We start from the raw sequence: 18,536 nt of genomic DNA, 5'->3' as shown, positions 1-18,536 counted from the left end.
AGGGTGATTCACGTTGTACAGCAGAAACCAGCACAACATTGTAAAGCTGTTATTCTCCAATTTTTAAAAAGGTGAGCTAAGATGGAAGAGACTAGCCATAAATTGCTAGTTATTGTAGCTAGGTGACAATACGTGTGAGCTCACTGTACTCTTTTGTCTACTTCTGTACATTTTAAAAATTTCTCCACAGTAAACTTAAGTTTAAAAATAATTCTATGACTGTATATGTATATAGTTACCGACTATGTGTTTAAAAAGGCATATCTAGGATGTAAGTAGAATTTGCTTTCATTTATGGAAAATTATGCGTCTGTTTCTCTAGGCTAGAGAGAATTCTAGAGGGCACTCACCAAAATATTTTCAGTGGTCATCTCTAGATGCTAGTATTTTGGGTTATTTTTACTTAGTTAGGCTTTTCTGTGTTATTTTCTTTACAATGAACATAATTTAATTTAACACATATTTTTTTAAAAAGACTATTCTCCCACAAATTTAGAAATAAAAGCTTCTGTAAACAGAATACCTTTTTCATAATGTTCCTAAACTCAGTTTCCAGTTTTTGAAACCCTAATGTATGCAAGGCAGTGTGCTGAGAACTTTCCTGACATGGTCTCATTTCACGTGTCTGAGAGCCCAGTGAGGAGGCATGAATTTTTTCCCCATTTTGCAGATGAGGAAGCTTTCACTCATACACGTGAAAGTACATTTATTGGGGTCCCACAGATGATAAGCAGATTTCCTGTGCAAAATCAGACCCAACTGATTCCAAAACCCAAGGGAAATTTTAGTAAAGAATGTTGTGAAGAGGGATATAATGGAATATTACTGAGTCACAAAAAAGAATGAAATCTTGCCATTTGCAATACTATGAATGGACCTAGAGACTGTTACGCCAAGTGAAATAAGTCAGAGAAAGGCAGTATGATTTCCCTTATATGTGGAATCTAAAAAACAAAGCACCCTTTTTCATTTTTGCAAACATTCCAGTATATTCTAGTATATCTTTAGTATAAAATTTCTAATTTTAATATAACATTTTAAAATATTTTAGTTATTTACACTCTCTTAAAACTCAGTTTCCTTTCAACTTTTTAACCAGCCAATCAACTCTGATTTACTCTATTCTGATAACACACCATATTGGCCTTTCCTTTTGAATGTGAGTTATTTTCAACAAAAACCTTAATAATGACTTTTTAAAAATAAAAAAAAAAAAAGCAAATGAACAAACAAGACAAAACAGAAACAGATTCATAGATACAGAGAACAAAGTGGTTGCCAGAGAGGGGTAAAAACTTGGGCAAAATATGTGAAGAGGATCAAGAGGTACAAATTTCCAGTTATAAAATAACTATCATAGAGATATAATGTATAGCATAGGGAATATTCTCAATAACATTGTAATAACTTTGCATGTGACAAATGGTTACTAGATTTTTATTAGCTTATAATGTATATAAATGTCAAATCACTGTGTTGTATACTGGAAAGTAATATATTGTATCCCTTAGAAGAAATGGAGTAGCCATCACAGTCAACAAAAGAGTCCAAAATGCAGTACTTGGAAGTAATCTCAATAATGACAGAATGATCTCTGTTCATTTCCAAGGCAAACCATTCAATATCACATTAATCCATGTCTATGCCCCAACCAGTAATGCTGAAGAAGCTGAACAGTTCTATGAAGACCTACAAGAACTTCTAGAACTAACACACACAAAAAAGATGTCCTCATCATTATAAGGGACAGGAATGCAAAAGTAGAAAGTCAAGAAATACTTGGAATAACAGGCAAATTTGGCCTTGGAGTATGGAATGAAGCAGGACAAAGGCAAACAGAGTTTTGCCAAAAGAATGCACTGGTCATAGCAAACACCCTCATCCAACAACACAAGAGAAGACTCTACATATGCACATCACCAGATGGTCAATACCAAAATCCGATTGATTATATTCTTTGCAGCCAAAGATGGAGAAGCTCTATATAGTCAGCAAAAACAAGACCAGGAGCTGACTGTGGCTCAGATCATGAATTCCTTATTGCCAAATTCAGAATTAAATTGAGGAAAGTAGGGGAAAACTACTAGACCATGCAGGTATGACCTAAATCAAATCCCTTACAATTATACAGTGGAACTGAGAAATAGATTCAAGGGATTAGATTTGACAGACAGAGTGCCTGAAGAACTATGGATGGAGGTTCATGATTTTGTACAGGAGGCAGTAATCAAGACCATCCCCAAGAAAAAGAAATGCAAAAAAGCAAAACAGTTGTCTCAGGAGGCCTTACAAATAGCTGAGAAAAGAAGAGAAGCTAAATGCAAAGGAGAAAAGGAAAGATATAAACATCTGAATACAGAGTTCCAAAGAATAGCAAGGAGAGATAAGAAAGCCTTCCTCAGCGATCAATGCAAAGAAATAGAGGAAAACAATAGAATGGGAAAGACTAGAGATCTCTTCAAGAAAATGAGAGATACCAAAGGAACATTTCATGCAAAGACGGGCACAATAAACACAGAAATGGTATGGACCTAACAGAAGCAAAAGATATTAAGAAGAGGAAGCAAGAATGCACAGAAGGACAATACAAAAAAGATCTTCACGACCCAGATAATCACGATGGGATGATCACTCACCTAGAGCCAGACGTCCTGGAATGAGAAGTCAAGTGGGCCTTAGGAAGCATCACTACAAACAAAGCTAGTGGAGGTGATGGAATTCCAGTTGAGCTATTTCAAATCCTAAAAGATGATGCTGTGAAAGTGCCACACTCAATATGCCAGCAAATTTGGAAAACTTGGCAGTGGCCAAAGAACTGGAAAGGGTTAGTTTTCATTCCAATCCCAAAGAAAGGCAATGCCAAAGAATGCTCAAACTACTGCACAATTGCACTCATCTCACACACTACTAAAGTAATGCTCAAAATTCTCCAAAGCCAGGCTTCAACAGTATGTGAACTGTGTACTTCGAGATGTTCAAGCTGGATTTAGAAAAGACAGGAACCAGAGATCAAATTGCCAACATCTGTTGGATCATGGAAAAAGCAAGAGTGTTACAGAAAAACATCTATTTCTGCTTTATTGACTACGCCAAAGCCTTTGACTGTGTGGATATCAGCAAATTGTGGAAAATTCTGAAAGAGATAGGAATACCAGACCACCTGGCTCTTGAGAATTCTGTATGTAGGTCAGGAGGCAACAGTTAGAACTGGACATGGAACAACAGACTGGTTCCAAATAGGAAAAGGAGTACGTCAAAGCTGTATATTGTCACCCTGTTTATTTAAGTCATATGCAGAGTACATCATGAGAAATGCTGGGCTGGATGAAGCACAAGCTGGAATCAAGATTGCCGGGAGAAATATCAATAACCTCAGATATGCAGATGACACCACCCTTATGGCAGAAATTGAGGAAGAACTAAAGAGCCTCTTGATGAAAGTGAAAGAGGAGAGTGAAAAAGTTGGCTTAAAGCTCAACATTCAGAAAACAAAGATCATGGCATCTGATCCCATCACTTCATGGCAAATAGACAGTGGGAACAGAGAGAGACTATTTTTTTGGACTCCAAAATCTCTGCAGATGGTGACTGCAGCCATGAAATTAAAAGATGTTTGCTCCTTGGAAGAAAAGCTATGACCAATCTAGACAGCATGTTAAAAAACAGAGACATATCTTTGCCAACAAAGGTCCATCTAGTCAAAGCTATGGTTTTTCTAGTAGTCATATATAGATGTGAGTGTTGGACTATAAAGAAAGCTGAGCGCTAAAGAATCTACGCTTTTGAACTGTGGTGTTGGAGAAGACTTGAACTCACTTGAATTTGGACTTGGACGTGCTGCGGTCCATGGGGTCACAAAGAGTCAGACACGACTGAGCAACTGAGCTGAACTGAACTGAATATATTGTATGTGAAATATACTTTAATAAAAAATAAAAACTAGAAGGAAAAAAACTATGGTTGAGGTGAATCCTTAATCACAGCTACAAAGCCCCTTTGGGCATGTAAGGTAACATATTTACTTAGAACATGGGGCAGGGGAGGAAGGGGAAGGAACACTGTTCGACCTATCATGTGCTCCAACAGATGTCGAATACCCATCCGAAACATCAGATAATCTACCAGTTCCAACCCTGCATCTTGGGGGGCTTTCTCCTGGAAACTGGCTTCCGCTGGTTTGTACGTCCTTTGCAGGCTCATAAGCTGTAGTTTCCTACGGTGTACTAAGTGAGGGAGTCACAGTGCCGAGCCCGTATGGACATCATTGTGCAGTATAATCTCCTCTCTCCTTCTCTCTGTTCTCATGGAATTAAATATCTCTTCATCTGTAGTCTCATTTTAGTGGAATTCTGGAAAAGAAAGAAGATAAACAAGTATGATCAAGCCTTCATGTTTATCTGATAGTTTTTCATGCAAACCTTTGTTACAGAGTTTTTTGTTTTTATGAAGCCAAGAAGGAAGAGTTTTGGCTGTGCAATTCAGGCTGGTGACCAGGAAAGAGAACCTGAAAGGTTCCCTTGCACTGTAATTTGAGTAACAGAGCTGCTTTTCTAGGAAGGGCTACGCGTGACCTACCTGTTACAGGCATTTAGTGTGACCTGATGGAAGAGAAAGTGCTCAGGAGTCAGATAGACTTGTGTTTGTTTCCACCTTGCTACCTCCGTTACCTTTCTGAGCCTCACTATCCTCATCTGTAAAGTTGGCATAACAATAACTGATCACTTATTGTGGATCTGGCTCATAGTAAGCACTCAGCAACTCCTTCCCAGGCGGCTCAGTGGTAAAGAACCCGCCTGCCAATGCAGGAGTTGCAGGTTTGATCCTGGGTCAGGAAGATCCCCTGGAGAAGAAAATGACAACCCACTCCAGTATTGTTGTCTGGGAAATCCTGTGGACAGAGGAGCCTGGTAGGCTGCAGTCCATGGGGTTGCAAAGAGTCGGGCATGACTGAGCGACTAAACAACAACAACATCAGATGTTAAACAGCTTTCAAGTCAATCTCCTGAGTGGCCAGAGGTGAGGTGTTGTTCTGTGTTTGAGACCCTGTATCACACTGACAGCTTCCAGAATCTGTCATCTGTGCTTTGGGCTTTCCCTGGGTTCTTCCCAATTCATCTCTAAGCGTTGCTGCTCTGACTCTCAACAGTGTAACTCTGCTGCTGTTTTCCCACTTCAGTGGGGACCTCCTGACCAAGCAGCCAAGACAGCCCCTGACCTGCCATGTACCCCAACCCCCTTGTCTACTGCACCTGCTGGGATCCCTGGAACTTGGGGCCACGAAAGCTAATCAAGACCCCTCAGCCACCAAGCAAGACCTCCTCAGTGAAGCCCAAGTAAGGATTATCCAGGATGGAGTGTGGCCTGAGGGCTTGGGTTCCATGGAGTGGGGCAGCCATCTTTCTCTCACAAGATTTCCAAAACAGTCAGCTTGGCAGCAAAATCCCAAAGCGGCCAGAAAGCCCGGCTTTACTCACCTGTTGGCTGCACAGCACTCTGGACAGGGCAACTGGGGCGGAGTGTGGTTTCAATGAGGAATCTGCAGAGTAAGCACAGGAGGGAAAGGGCCATGGCAGGCCCCCCCCCACCCCAATACAGGTCAAAGAGCTTCTAGAACTAGAGGACTTCAGCCCAGGAACCCCTGGTCAGTGAACAAGTGCCAGGGTCATCGGCCTGAGGTTCCCCAGACCATCCTGATTATAAAGATTCCCATTGGCAGACCGTGTCTTCCAATTTGGGGTTACTGTGGGGGTCTCCCTTACCTGAGAGTGCCAAAGCAAGTTCCTGAATTTCCAATTTTCTCTTTCTCATGATTTCCTTTTTCACTGTCAGGCTCTCTCCTCTTCCTCCAGCTGGAAAAAAACAAAATTATGCCCAACTGATAACAAAACCTGTTGTCTCCCCAAAGTAAGTATTTTCACGTCCAAGGGACAAGAACGGTTTGAGGTATGTGAATAAAATAATCCCACTTCTAGGCCTTTACAACGTTTCCTGACTTGAGGTAACTGCTCCCAAGTGTGTCAGAGAAATGCCGGAACGCACTGGGATTTCCTCCAAACCTCAGCTCCTACAGGTGGATTCTGTGGCCCTTTGCCCTCACCGCTTTCAAAGTCACTTCCAAGGAATTCTTAGCAGGGTGCCCCAGAGAGCCCCTCCCTGCCCTAAAAGCGTTGAATGCACGTCCTTGACCAAAAGCCTCCCACGGATTTATGGCGTGCACTCATCCTTTTCTTGATTACTTTACTATGTCTAAGGATTTCTGTAGATTGCAGCTCTGTTTTTATTCACCAATTAAAATTTCATTCACATTTATAAGCTTATCTAGTGTAATTTAGGTTTAGGCCTTTGCATGAAACTTTGTGTTCTATTTACTTATTTATTTGGAAACCATTTACTGAGCACCTACTATTTGCTTGGAGAAGGAAATGGCAACCCACTCCAGTATTCTTGCCTGGAGAATCCCATGGACAGAGGAGCCTGGCAGGCTACAGTCCACGGGGTCGCAAAGAGTCGGACACGACTGAGCGACTTCACTCACTCACTCACTCACTATTTGCTAGACTTTGAGTCAGGTGCAGGGGGACAGCAATGAACATGGCCAAAGTCTCTGCTCTCCTGGACTTGCATTCTAGTGGGGAGGGCTGGGGAGATGACTATGAACATGTAAATCCTTCCAAAGACTGCAAGCACTATGTGAAAAAACAGTGCAGGCATAGGGAGGAGGGGATGGTGAGGGTGGGGTTGTAATTTTGCACAGAGAGATCAGGGCAATCCCTGGGTAGGAGGTCAGCAGGAACTGCACTGACCATTGGGGTCAAGCACTCCTGGCAAAGGGAACAGTGAATATAGAGGCCCTGGGTGGGAATTTGCTTGGCACATCTGATGTTGTCCTGGAAAGCAAAGTGGCCCACGTGGGGCTAGTGGAGGAAGGGAGGAGAGAGTGTAGGGAGATGAGCTCAAAGAAGTTGCAGAGATGCTGAATGCAGTCAGTAGAGTAACAATCACCGCCCCCTACCTGCCCGCAGAAGTCCATGTCCTAATCCCTGGAAACCATCACTTTGTTCTGTTAATTGCTGAGGGGAAATGAAGGTGGTGGATGGAATTAGGCTGCTCAGCAGCTGATAGATCATGCTGGATTATCCAGGATATAATGTAAAGGTGGACTTAATATAAAAGGAAAGTTCCTTTCCTGTGAAAGAGGAAGTCAGTGTGTCAGAGAAGGAGACGTAACAACAGAAGCACAGGTTGGAGTGATGACCTTGTTGGCTTTGAAGACAGAGGACGAGGCTACTAGGAGTAGGGGCAGCTTATAGGAGCTGGAAAAGGCAAGGAAATAGATTCTCCCCCAGAGCCTCCAGGAGGAAGACAACCGGACCTCGATTTTAGCCCAGGAAGACCCGTTTCAGACTTTGACTTGAGAACTAAACATAACAAGGTGTTGTTCTAAGCCACTAAATTCATAGTAATTTGTTACAATAACAGTAGGAAACTCACAGGGAAGTGTGCTGGCCACTATAAGGACTTTGATTTTCACTCCAAAAGGGATGGTGTATTCACTGCTGGGGCTACCACAGTGAAAACCACAGACTAAGTGGCTTAAGCAGCGGAAATTTATTGTCCCATAGTTCTGGAAGCTGGGAGTCCAGGATCAAGATGCTGGCAGGGTTGATCTCTGGTGAGGACTCTCTCCCTGGCTTGCAGATGGCTGCCTGCCTGCCGCCCCCTCACCGGGTCTCTCCTTTGTGCGTGCACATCCAGGGTTCTCTCTGTGTGTCCTAATCTCTCTTGCAAGAACACCAGGAAAATGGTATTAGTGCCCACCTTAATGGCCTCATTTTAACTCAGTCACTTCTTTAAAGTTCGTAAATCCAAATACAGTCAAATTCTGGGATGGCAGGTGCTAGGATTTCAATGTGGTGGATTATGGAAGGGACACAATTTAGTGCATAACACATAGGAATCCAGCTGAGGATTCTGAGAAAAGTGACACAATCCAATTTGCCTTGCTTGCCACCATAGCAGAAGTTAGCTACTCTTATTCAGCTCTTCCAACATCCCTGGTAAGCTCCCCTGTAAATACTCTTATGACACTTGAGTACCTGACCCTCTGCTCATGTTTCTGTATCTGGAAAAAAATATTAATTATAATCAGGGTTAACACCAGGTCTCAGAACAGTAACACTTTGCTTACCCGGAATTTATTTAACCCTGGGCACTTTCAGGTTCCCAGAACACCAATTCCCAGTGCAAACAGGAAGAAAGGCAGTTGTGCAGACACAGCAAGGATGTCACTAAAAAGCATGTGCATTGAAGTTTAGGCACCGGCTCATAGGAGAGTGCTTGGATCTTCATATCAAGTTTCTAGGCCCTTGTTTTCGGAATGGTTCTACTATTAGGCTAGTGATGGATTGATTTCCTACTTTTTTTACTACCCATCATTTCATCGCAATCTGTGTACCAACCTTCCTTTTTACCCGACTGCTTTCTGAGCATGCCCTTCTCTTACAGAATGAAAATCCATTTAGGAAAACAAGAGGAGAGCAATAAATTACCTAATGTGAGTAAAACTGGGAAGAGGGCAGTGGGGCTAACATGACCTGCTATGTGAAGACATAGATCTTTTACACACACTCACTTCCTTGAATCTGTGCAATGATCCCCTGAGGAGCCTCTATCAAGATCACATTTAATGTGTCGCTGGAGAGGGGTGGAACCAGGACTCGAACTCAGCTCAGCTGGATCCCAGAGAAGGCATTTAATTACCACTTTCTGCTGCCTTGTAGGGTGTAGGGTGAGGCGAGTCTCCCACAGAAACCAGATGGTGGCAGTCAGTCCAGGCCAGGGAACAGCTTAAGCCCAGATGCAGGAAACCCTCTGCTGTACTTGGGAACCCACAAAGACAAGGGGACAGACCACTAGGGCACCTGAGAGGAGCCAGGATGGGAGGATGAGAGGAAAGAAGCAGGGACAGGAGGTGCTGGAGAAAGAGACGGGACCAAACCCAGAAGGACATGACACCTGCCTGGGGGTTTAGACCTAGTTCTCTTGGTGTCTGGAGCATTTAGGGGTCTGACACAGGTCAGGTTTACATTTTTAGAAAATGCCCTCCCGTGGGGTATTATTGGCCCTTTTTACACTCTCTGCTTATATCTATTTTCCTTGCCTCTCTTCCCCTGCTCCGCCTGTCTTATATGAAGATCACACAGTCTCTTAATGGTCAGGAAAAAAAATAAACAAAAATACAATAGCCCTCTAGGTGGAGAGGATGATGAACTTCAGGGGAGCCAGACTAAGGGCAGAGAGGCCGAGAAGAGATCACCAGAGCCAAGGAGCAAGATGACAGTGGCCTTGGACCATGAGGGGCAGGGGTGTGGTGAAGAGAGGATGAGGTTGAGGTAGAGTTAGCAGATAACAGATGCTACAGGGTGTCCTGCACAACTCAGGACAGTACATCTGGGACTAGCCTGTAGTCCAGTGCTTGAGAATTCGCCTTGCAATGCAGGGGGTGCGGGTTCAATCCCTGGTCAGAGAGCTAAGATCCCACATGCCTTGGGGCCAAAAAACCAAAACATAAAACAGAAGAATATTGTAACACACATTCAATAAATACTTTTTTTTATTTAAAAAAAAATGACCACATCAATAAGTCTTTTTAAAAAAAGACCGTACATCTTATCCTGGTCCACGCTGGTTGGTAGATGAATGATTTGGTGGAACTGACTAGATTTTTGAGGGTTTTGTTTTGTTTTGCTCGCAATTGTGCTAGGTATTTTCTCATGTGTTATTTTGTTTATTCATCAAAAAAGCCCTTTGATGAAGAGTTATTATCTTCATTCTCTGATAAGCAAACTGAAGCTCAGAGATGCTGAATAACTGTGGCTAGTGGCAGAGTAAGGATTTAAACTCAGGCCCATCTAATTCCAAAACCTGAGCAGCGTCCACAACGCCCAGCTGCCTCCTGGCATCTGGAAGGAGAATGCAGAGGGGGAAGCAGGGGTCAGCGTTTGGGTTTTGCACATGTTGGATTTGAGAAGCCTATGGGGCACCCAGGGACCAGCTGAGTCATGCAATTTGGTTTCAGGAGAGAGGGAACTGGGGAAGGCTACAGGGGAACACCCCACCTCATGGGTCTAAGATGTGAGTAAGGCCCTAGAGGAATACTGGAGCAATCCCAACACTACAAGTCTGCAATATGACCTCACATTCCACCTTGATGCCCAGGAAGTGATAAACGTGTCACCTGGCTACTGCCTCATTCGGAACAGGGAGCAGATTTCTGTCACCTTGGGAGATGAGATGTTTGATAGGAAAAAACATTCAGAATCGGAGGACGTGGGCAAAGTCAAAATTTCCAGGTAATGCCCTTGAACTCCCTCCAGCTCCCCAGACTTCTCCCCTCCTGTCCCAAGGACAAACCCTCACTTGACGCCGAGTCCACAGTCTCCCTCCGCTCAGCCCTGTGCTGGCGTCTCTCTGCACCCACCTCTCTGCTCAGAGCCCACTGGAGTCAGGAGGATGGACGGACAAGTCAGGCAGCTGATCTGGAAAATGACTGGGTTGGTGTCACTCATCCTAAAGGAGAGTAGTTGTTCCTGAAGGTAATGAGTAGATGAAATACTCATACAATGGTCTGAATTTGAAGAATGAGAACTGAGAGTAAAGTCAGGACTTCTGGGAGGCCCGAGTCTGCATCTTTTTCCTTATGTCCAAAGATAACACTCACTAATGCCTCTGAGAGATGTGGTGTGTAAGACTCTGGCCTGATTCCATTCCAGTTGAGCCTATGCCACCCCCTCTGTCATTCAAGGCTCACCCACTCCCCATCCTCCAGGACCATGTAAAGTCAGTCCCCACATCCTTTTCATTCTACTTCCTGAATCTCTAACTCATATCTCCTCTTTCCCCATCTCCTCCTACATCCTCTCTTCTTTTCTCGACCTGTTGAATTAAGGACCTCATCTCTGCTGCACTGCCTGCCACCCTGTTTACCCCAGCTCAATCAAAGAGAGCTGAATAATCTTACAGATTTCATGGAGGCCCAAGAAACACAAACATCCATAATCTATTCTGAAAGCCACACTCTAAAATCCCTTCTTTGTCCTGTTTTCAGCCCATTGCTTGTCTGTGAAGACCATTCAGGTCTTCCCTTAGTCAGTAAAGAGTCTGCCAGCAATGCAGGAAACCTGGGTTCAATCCCTGAGTCAGGAAGATCCCCTGGAGAAGGGTATGGCAACCCACTCCAGTATCCTTGCCTGGAGAATTCTGTGGACAGAGGAGCCTGGTGGGCTACAATCCATGGGGTCACAAAGAGTTGGACAAAACTGAGTGACTAACATTTTCACTTTCTTCCAGAAACACAAAAATCCATAATCTATTCTGAAAGCCACAATCTTAAATCCCTTCTTTGTCCTGTTTCCAGTACATTCCTTGTCTGTGAGTCACTGTCAGCATCAATTCTATTCTCCTCAACTCATTTCCTAATCCTCTGATCTTCTCCCTCCTCCATTTCAACTATCTTTACTGAGTCAAGGTCAAACCCTAATAGATTTCTGACATCCGGCTCTTTCTCTTCTAATCTAGTGAGTCACCAAATTACCCCTACTCGCTTCTGGCCAGTCTACCCAAAAGGGCTGTGTCTGAGCTCAACAACCCTACTGCCAAATTTCCTTCTCCCAGCCCACCCTCTGCCCCTGCATCCCTACCCCATGATGATGGAGGAAGTGTCCAGAACACAGCCTGGCTCTCACCGGGCCAGCAAGCCATGCTCAGGGAGAGCCCTGGCCGGCACAGCCTGGAAGCTCTGTGGGTGATGGGTTACTTGTTCCGCAGGACTGATATCATTGCTGACCTCAAAGAACAGATCTCAGAGCTGACAGTGATCATAGAGCAAATGAACAGAGACCATCGTTCTGCCCAAAAATTGGTGAGTGGTCCTTGAGTGAGCTATGGGAAAGGGAAAGACCAATAGCTTCAGATCACCTGCTATGTTCCAGGCAAGGGGCCAAGTCCCTGGCTCATGGGAGCCAGGTTGCCCAAGCAACAGCTCTTCAGATAAGACTGTGGTCACCCCGTCGTATTTCTCTGACTCCATCCTCATCCATAACTGCCAAGAACTCAAGTCCTTCCTCTAATTGTTGTTCAGTTGCTCAGTCATGTCCGACTCTTTGCAATCCCATTTATCTGCAGCATATCAGGTTTCCCTGTCCATCACTATCTTCCGGAACTTGCTCAAACTCATGTCCATTGAGTTGATGATGCCACCCAACCATCTCATCCTCTGTCGTCCCCTTCTCATCCTGCTCTCAATCTTTCCCAGCATCAGGGCCTTTTTCAATGAGTTGGCTGTTTGCATCAGGTGACCAAGTTATTGGAGCTTCAGCTTCAGCGTCAGTCCTTACAATAAATATTCAGGGTTGATTTCCTTTCGAGACTAACTGGTTTGATCTTCAAGCCTAAGTCAATTTCCAGGAGCTCCCTGGGCATCTCTGGCATGCTCAATGCCACTATCTTTTCCACTAGGAAAGAAAGAAAGTGAAGTTGCTCAGTGGTGTCCAAGTCTTTACGACCCCATGGACTGTAGCCTACCATGCTCCTCCATCCATGGGATTTTCCAGCCAAGAGTACTGGAGTGGGTTGCTCCACTAGGGGGCACCAACAGTTTCCACCAGAGCCCACTATGCCATATGGTGAGATTAATTTCAGACCTTGCGGAAACTCTTGCTAATGGCACCAGCATGACCAGTACTTTAGTTTTGCTCAAAAACTACCCAGAAGCCTCCAGTCCCACTTCCTGTTGCTGTTGAAACTGCTGAAGCCCACTCTCCTGAATCGGTTGATTTCACTTTGCACTCTTTGTGTCTCCTGGGGATTGTGGTGACACTCCCTTTAGATTTTACCATCTGCTTTACCAAGGACTCTTCTTCCCCACCCCAAGCAGGGGTGCCTGGTGTCCTGAGCTGGAGTGATAAACCAGAGCGACACTTACATCTCTTTCCCATCCGCTCATTCCTCCCCCCACCCCCAACCTGCGCCATGCTTGCTGTTACTGGAACCCACGTGTGAAGGGTGACTTCCCAGCAGGCAACCCCAGGTGTGTCTGAATCCTATAGAGACCCAGCCTAGGACTCAGGCTGAGACCTTCCCTTCTGGTGATTCATCTCTGTATTTCTCTGAAAACCTTTTTGTGGTTTTGTTTTTGTGGTCACCTTCTACAGAGAGGAAATTGAGACTCAGGAAGTTAAATAATTTGTGTGAGATCACTCAACTCAACCTTGGTGGTTTATTGGGCAAAACACAAGCTTTCAAAACACTGGCCCTACTGAAGACATATTTAGAGATTATTTTGATGGAGAAACTTCACATTGTAATTCTCACATTCCTCCCGTCACCCCACATTGTTGTGTGACTGCACAGAGGGGAGAAGTCCTGGCCCCCCAACCCTTATCCCAGCTGGCAGTGTCCATTCCTCCTGAGACACCAGCCAGAGGACCCAATGTGTTAGAACAGAGGGTCACCTGCAACTGAGCACTCCCTGCCTCTGGAAACACAGTCATTCTGCCAAGGACTTATTAACATGGTCTTTAAGTTCATCAAAGACAGGGCCTGAGTCTTAGGCCTGTTTGATGTTTCCAGGTCAAGCCTTTTGCACAATAAATGATTGCTCAATTGAGTTACATATCCCCAGATCCAAAGGCCATGACCTTATAGAGATTCGGTTCAGTTCAGTTCAGTTCAGTCGCTCAGTCGTGTCCGACTCTTTGCGACCCCATGAATTGCAGCACGCCAGGCCTCCCTGTCCATCACCTACTCCCGGAGTTCACTCAGACTCACATCCATCGAGTCAGTGATGCCATCCAGCCATCTCATCCTCTGTCGTCCCCTTCTCCTCCTGCCCCCAATCCCTCCCAGCATCAGAGTCTTTTCTAATGAGTCAACTCTTCGCATGAGGTGGCCAAAGTACTGGAGTTTCAGCTTCAGCATCATTCCTTCCAAAGAAATCCCAGGGCTGATCTCCTTCAGAATGGACTGGTTGGATCTCCTTGCAGTCCAAGGGACTCTCAAGAGTCTTATCGAGATTACATCCAGCCAAAGAGAAAAAAAAAAAAAAAACAGCGAAAGGAATGGTTTTCATGCAACCAACTGACATAGAGGCAAGAATTGTTTCATTCCTTCAGTAACTATGTGGGAGAGGAAAGGGAGTGGGGGGGTACCCCATGAATGAGAAGGCTTCTCAGAAGTTGCAAGTTGAAGTGGGAAGGGGGTCCTCATTCCTGTCTTGTTAATACTGGCCTGGCCTCATTTCCAGCTCTCTAATGAAATGGATCTCCGCTGTGCTGAGATGCAGAAGAACTTTGAAAGCAAGACGAGGTATGCTCTCTGGCACAAGTTCCTGTATACTGCAGGTCCTAAGGTTCCTGCATCCTTGCGAGATTTCAGTTCACTGGGATTTCAGACAGTGGGGTGGCAAGTGGGGGTGGGAGATAAGAGACATGTCTTTGGAGAGCAGGATGATTCAATCTGAGGCCACTGAAACATAGCACAGAGGTTATTCCTGACTTTGTACTTTATCATCCAGTTATTTCAGTTATAATCTCCCTTTCAGTTGATTGCTAAGAAGAAACAATTTTCAGTTCTCTATGAGATTTCCGTGGTAAACTACTATTGTTCTCAGCCCAGTCTCTCCCTGCCCCCCTCTTCTTCCTCCCCTCTCCTCTAACCATCTTGGCTGCTAGCTCAAGGCTGGACAAAATGGGAAGAAAGTATGGGAGGGCAGGAGCCAGAGCTGCAGAGACAAACCAAGGGGAAGAAAAAGGAAATGTGTTGTCTGTGTGAAAGCGAAGACCCACAAAGTCCCTTTCTTAGTCCTGCTGGAGAGAAGTCCTCATAAGTGTTGCAAACTTGCTTTTAATTTTTTAAAATTAATTAATTAACTTACTTATTAATAGACTATTTTTTAGATTCACAGTAAAACATAAAGTACAGAGAATTTCCACATACCCCCTGGCCCCACACCTGCACAGCCTTCGTCATCATTGACGTCCTGCCCCACCACCAAGGGGTATTTGTTACAATCAATGAGCCTGCTCCCAAAGTCTTAGTTTATGTTAGGGTTCACTCCTTTTTTTTTTTTTTTTTTTTTGGCTGTGCTGGGTTTTCATTGCTGCATGCAGGCTTTCTCTAGTTGCAGTGAAAGAGCCTCTCTAGTTGTGGTACTCGGCCTTGATTTCCCCAAAACATGGGGTATCTTAGTTCCCTGACCAAGGATTGAACCCGTGTCCCCTGCTTTGGAGGCAGGTTCCCAACCATCGGATCATCAGGGAAGTCACTCTTGATACTGCAGATTCTATGGGTTTTGATAAATGTTTAATGTCATGTATCCACCATTACAATATCATACAGAATAATCTCACTGCCCTAAAAATCCTCTGGGCTCTGCCTGTTCATTGCTGTCTCCCCACTAATCTCTGGAAACCACTGATCTTTTGACCACTTCTATAGATGTGACTTTTCCAGAATCTCATATAGTTGGAATCATACAGCCTGTAGGCTTTTCAGACTGACTTCTTGTACTTACCAGTATGCATTTAAGGTTCCTCCAGGTCTTTTCTTGGCTTGACAGCTCCTACAGCCCTGTGTTTTAATGCCCTTCTTGAACACTGCCAACATCTGCCTCCTGGAATGGAGCCTGGCAAGAACTTAGGCTCTAAAATTATCCTGGGTGTTAATCAGCTCACAGTTTCTTTGCTGTAAGCAAAGACCCTGTTGTTGGGGGTAGTCTATGGCCCCCCGATGACTCCATTCAAAATAGTGGATGGTGAAAACAGAGGTCTCCTCAATCGTTTCTGGATGGACGCCAGAAGAATGTGTCAGGAAGTGAGGGCCCCACTGCCTGCCCACCAGCTGCCTGCATGAGGAGGGGAGCTGAGATCAGGTGAACCTTCCGCAGGTGACTGTGGCCTTCTCCTGGGGCCCCACAGGGAGCTCGAGGAAGCTCACGCAGCACAACTCAGTGAGTTGGAGAAAAACTACAAAGCAGCCTTGAAGGCAGAAAAGTTGGCTGCCCAGGACAAACTAGGTAAGGTTTTGGGAGATGACCCTGGTAAGGGGGCAGAGGCTGACCATGCAGATCCAGGGCAAAGGAATTCCCATGGCCATGGCTGCACTCTGGGTAGACTTTTGAAGTTTGCTTCTAAAGCCCAGGAAGAGGGAGTGATTGAGAATGAAACTGAAAAAAGGCAAACCATATCAACAAACAACCTCTCTACCCCAAGAAGTTAGAAGGATCTACAGCCAAGTTTTGGGGTTTGAACAAGTCCCTTCACCTCATTGAGTCTCAGTATCCCCACCTAGGAATTGAGGACAATAATACCTGCCTTTATCACAGTGGTAAGAATATGAAAGCACTTTTTAAAAAATATTTAAAAGTTCTACAAATATAATACTGTTCCAATTCAGCAAGTTTCCTCACTGGTAAAATAATGGTGCTTCATCAAATGCTAACAGGCACACTGTGATTTGTATGACTTTATAACCTATAAGGGTTGTGCGGGCCACTTATCCCACTGTTTATGCTGCCCTTGGGAAGGGCAAAGTGTGCATCATTCAGAATTCTGAGTTTATAGAGTAATCTCTACAGGGAGAAGGAGAAATTTTTCCCTTTTTATGTTATATTTTTAAAAGATGATATTAGTCATAAAAGAAACGAATCACCAGTCCAGGTTCGATGCAGGATACAGGATGCTCAGGGCTGGTGCGCTGGGATGACCCAAAGGGATGGTACGGGGAGGGAGGTGGGAGGGGGGTTGAGGATTGGGAACACGTGAACACCCGTGGCAGATTCATGTTGATGTATGGCAAAACCAATACAATATTGTAAAGTAATTAGCCTCCAATTAAAAAAAATGATATTAGTATTAATACCTTGCCAGTTTTCCAATTTTCTAAAGAAAAGATTTTTGTCTTAAATAAAAGATAATTGTTTTCAAAACCAGGATACACTAGGAAAGTTATTTTAAAATGACAGAAGGTTTTGCTTCTCTTTTACCTTCAGTTGTAGGTTTGCCCCCAGGGATTAGTTCTCAGATTTGGGGGTGCCTCAGAATCACCTGACATCATATTATCAACAGATACTGAGCCTTGCCTCTGAGACCTTGACTCAGTGGGTTCAGGGTGGGGTCCAGGCATCTGATTTCTGATAAGCTTCCAGTATGCCTGCTGAGGCAGCACCATGGTTTCACCACTGATGGGATGAGTTCAAGGTGTGGATGGTGTGCAGGAGGGCTCTCACATGAATTTGAAATCATGTATTTCAGAGGAATAATGATGACTCAACTCTGTTGTTTTCCTTTTGTTCTCAGAGGAGATGGGAAAAGAATATAAATATTTGAAGAATATGTTTCATATATATCAGGTGAGATTCAGAGCTCCTTGGTGGATTATGAGAGAGAAGCAAGGCTCCTTCTTGGCTGATGATGTTGAGATGAATCTAGAGTGCTTGCCCAGAAAATAATTTCCTGAAATCCCCAGTCTCCTTGAACCTAAGTGGCCCTCACTGCACCCAGGGAGAAAAGTGAACCTACAGACTTTTATGGCATCCTTGCAGGACAGTTTGGCCTCTGGACCCTAAAAGAGTCCATTGATGAATATGTTTGTCATGAACAAAGTAATACCTGCTTGTTGTGTTTTTTTTTTTTAAGAAATTCAAAAATCAACAACACCAACAGCCAAAAGAACTATCACCACTGTAAAGAAAACCACTTTTTAAGATCTGTACTTTGTAATATCTTTAATTTTAGCAGAACACTGGGTCAAAAGGAAGAAACATTTGAAAGGTCTTCGACGCATTTGACCAAATTGCCATCCAAAAAGGCTGTATCACTCTGCACTAACTTCAGCAAGTGGAGCAGGGCGCACCCCACAACACAGCCCATCCATTTGTCAGCTAGTTTGATGGGAGCCCAGGAAGCCAGAATTAGGGCACAGTTTCATTCTAGGGGGATGAGAGAGTAGGAAACGGGAAGTGGACGAGGGAGGGCTGGGGCAGCAAGCCCCTACTATGGGTCCTGGGTGGCCAGGGACTTCCCAATGTTCAGCCTTGATAGTCTGGAGTCCCAGGAAACAGCTCAGTCCCAGGCAAACAAGGACAGTTGATTTAAAAAATTAGCATCTTGATATTTCCCTTGTTTCCTACTGTGCTATTGATGAGTAATTCATGATTCAGAGGGAGCTGGCATGAACACATGCAGTGTGCTCAACTGCCTGTCTTCAAAGGAAGCCCCATTCCAATAGGGCAAACACCACACAGAGTCTGCTTTGATCTTTAGGGTCTTGGGTCCCAGGGCTGGAATCAAAGCCCACCAGTTAATGTATGGAGGCCCACAGCCAGGGGCTGCGGTAAGGGAAGCTGCAGAGAGCTCAGTACTGGGCCTCAGGCTGGGGTGCAGCCTTTCAGGATGCTTTTCTTCATGGTACCTTTGTCCCCCCAATAGGACAGCATTTATGATGAAATGGAGGACAAGTGGTCAAAGAAGAAGGCAGAG

General features: G+C 44.6%; 1 protein-coding gene across 1 annotated transcript in view; it reads left to right on the top strand.

The window, feature by feature from the left end:
• ALS2CR12 (amyotrophic lateral sclerosis 2 (juvenile) chromosome region, candidate 12) overlaps positions 1-18,536 on the top strand; it is a 38,249-nt gene that overhangs the window by 1,977 nt on the left and 17,736 nt on the right. Inside the window, exons 2-10 of the mRNA XM_010861271.1 lie at positions 5,147-5,333; positions 5,830-5,904; positions 8,506-8,554; positions 10,219-10,352; positions 11,827-11,920; positions 14,303-14,364; positions 15,975-16,072; positions 17,355-17,407; positions 18,486-18,530. Coding sequence (XP_010859573.1) covers positions 5,221-5,333; positions 5,830-5,904; positions 8,506-8,554; positions 10,219-10,352; positions 11,827-11,920; positions 14,303-14,364; positions 15,975-16,072; positions 17,355-17,407; positions 18,486-18,530 — 723 coding nt within the window. The 5' untranslated portion in view covers positions 5,147-5,220. The remainder of the gene's footprint in view (positions 1-5,146; positions 5,334-5,829; positions 5,905-8,505; positions 8,555-10,218; positions 10,353-11,826; positions 11,921-14,302; positions 14,365-15,974; positions 16,073-17,354; positions 17,408-18,485; positions 18,531-18,536) is intronic.

This window comes from Bison bison, unplaced genomic scaffold (assembly GCF_000754665.1).
Source record: "Bison bison bison isolate TAMUID 2011002044 unplaced genomic scaffold, Bison_UMD1.0 scf7180017864471, whole genome shotgun sequence".
Taxonomy (NCBI): Eukaryota; Metazoa; Chordata; class Mammalia; order Artiodactyla; family Bovidae; genus Bison; species Bison bison.
Note: the sequence above shows the minus strand (reverse complement) of the source record. Positions and strands in the feature narration are given on the sequence as shown.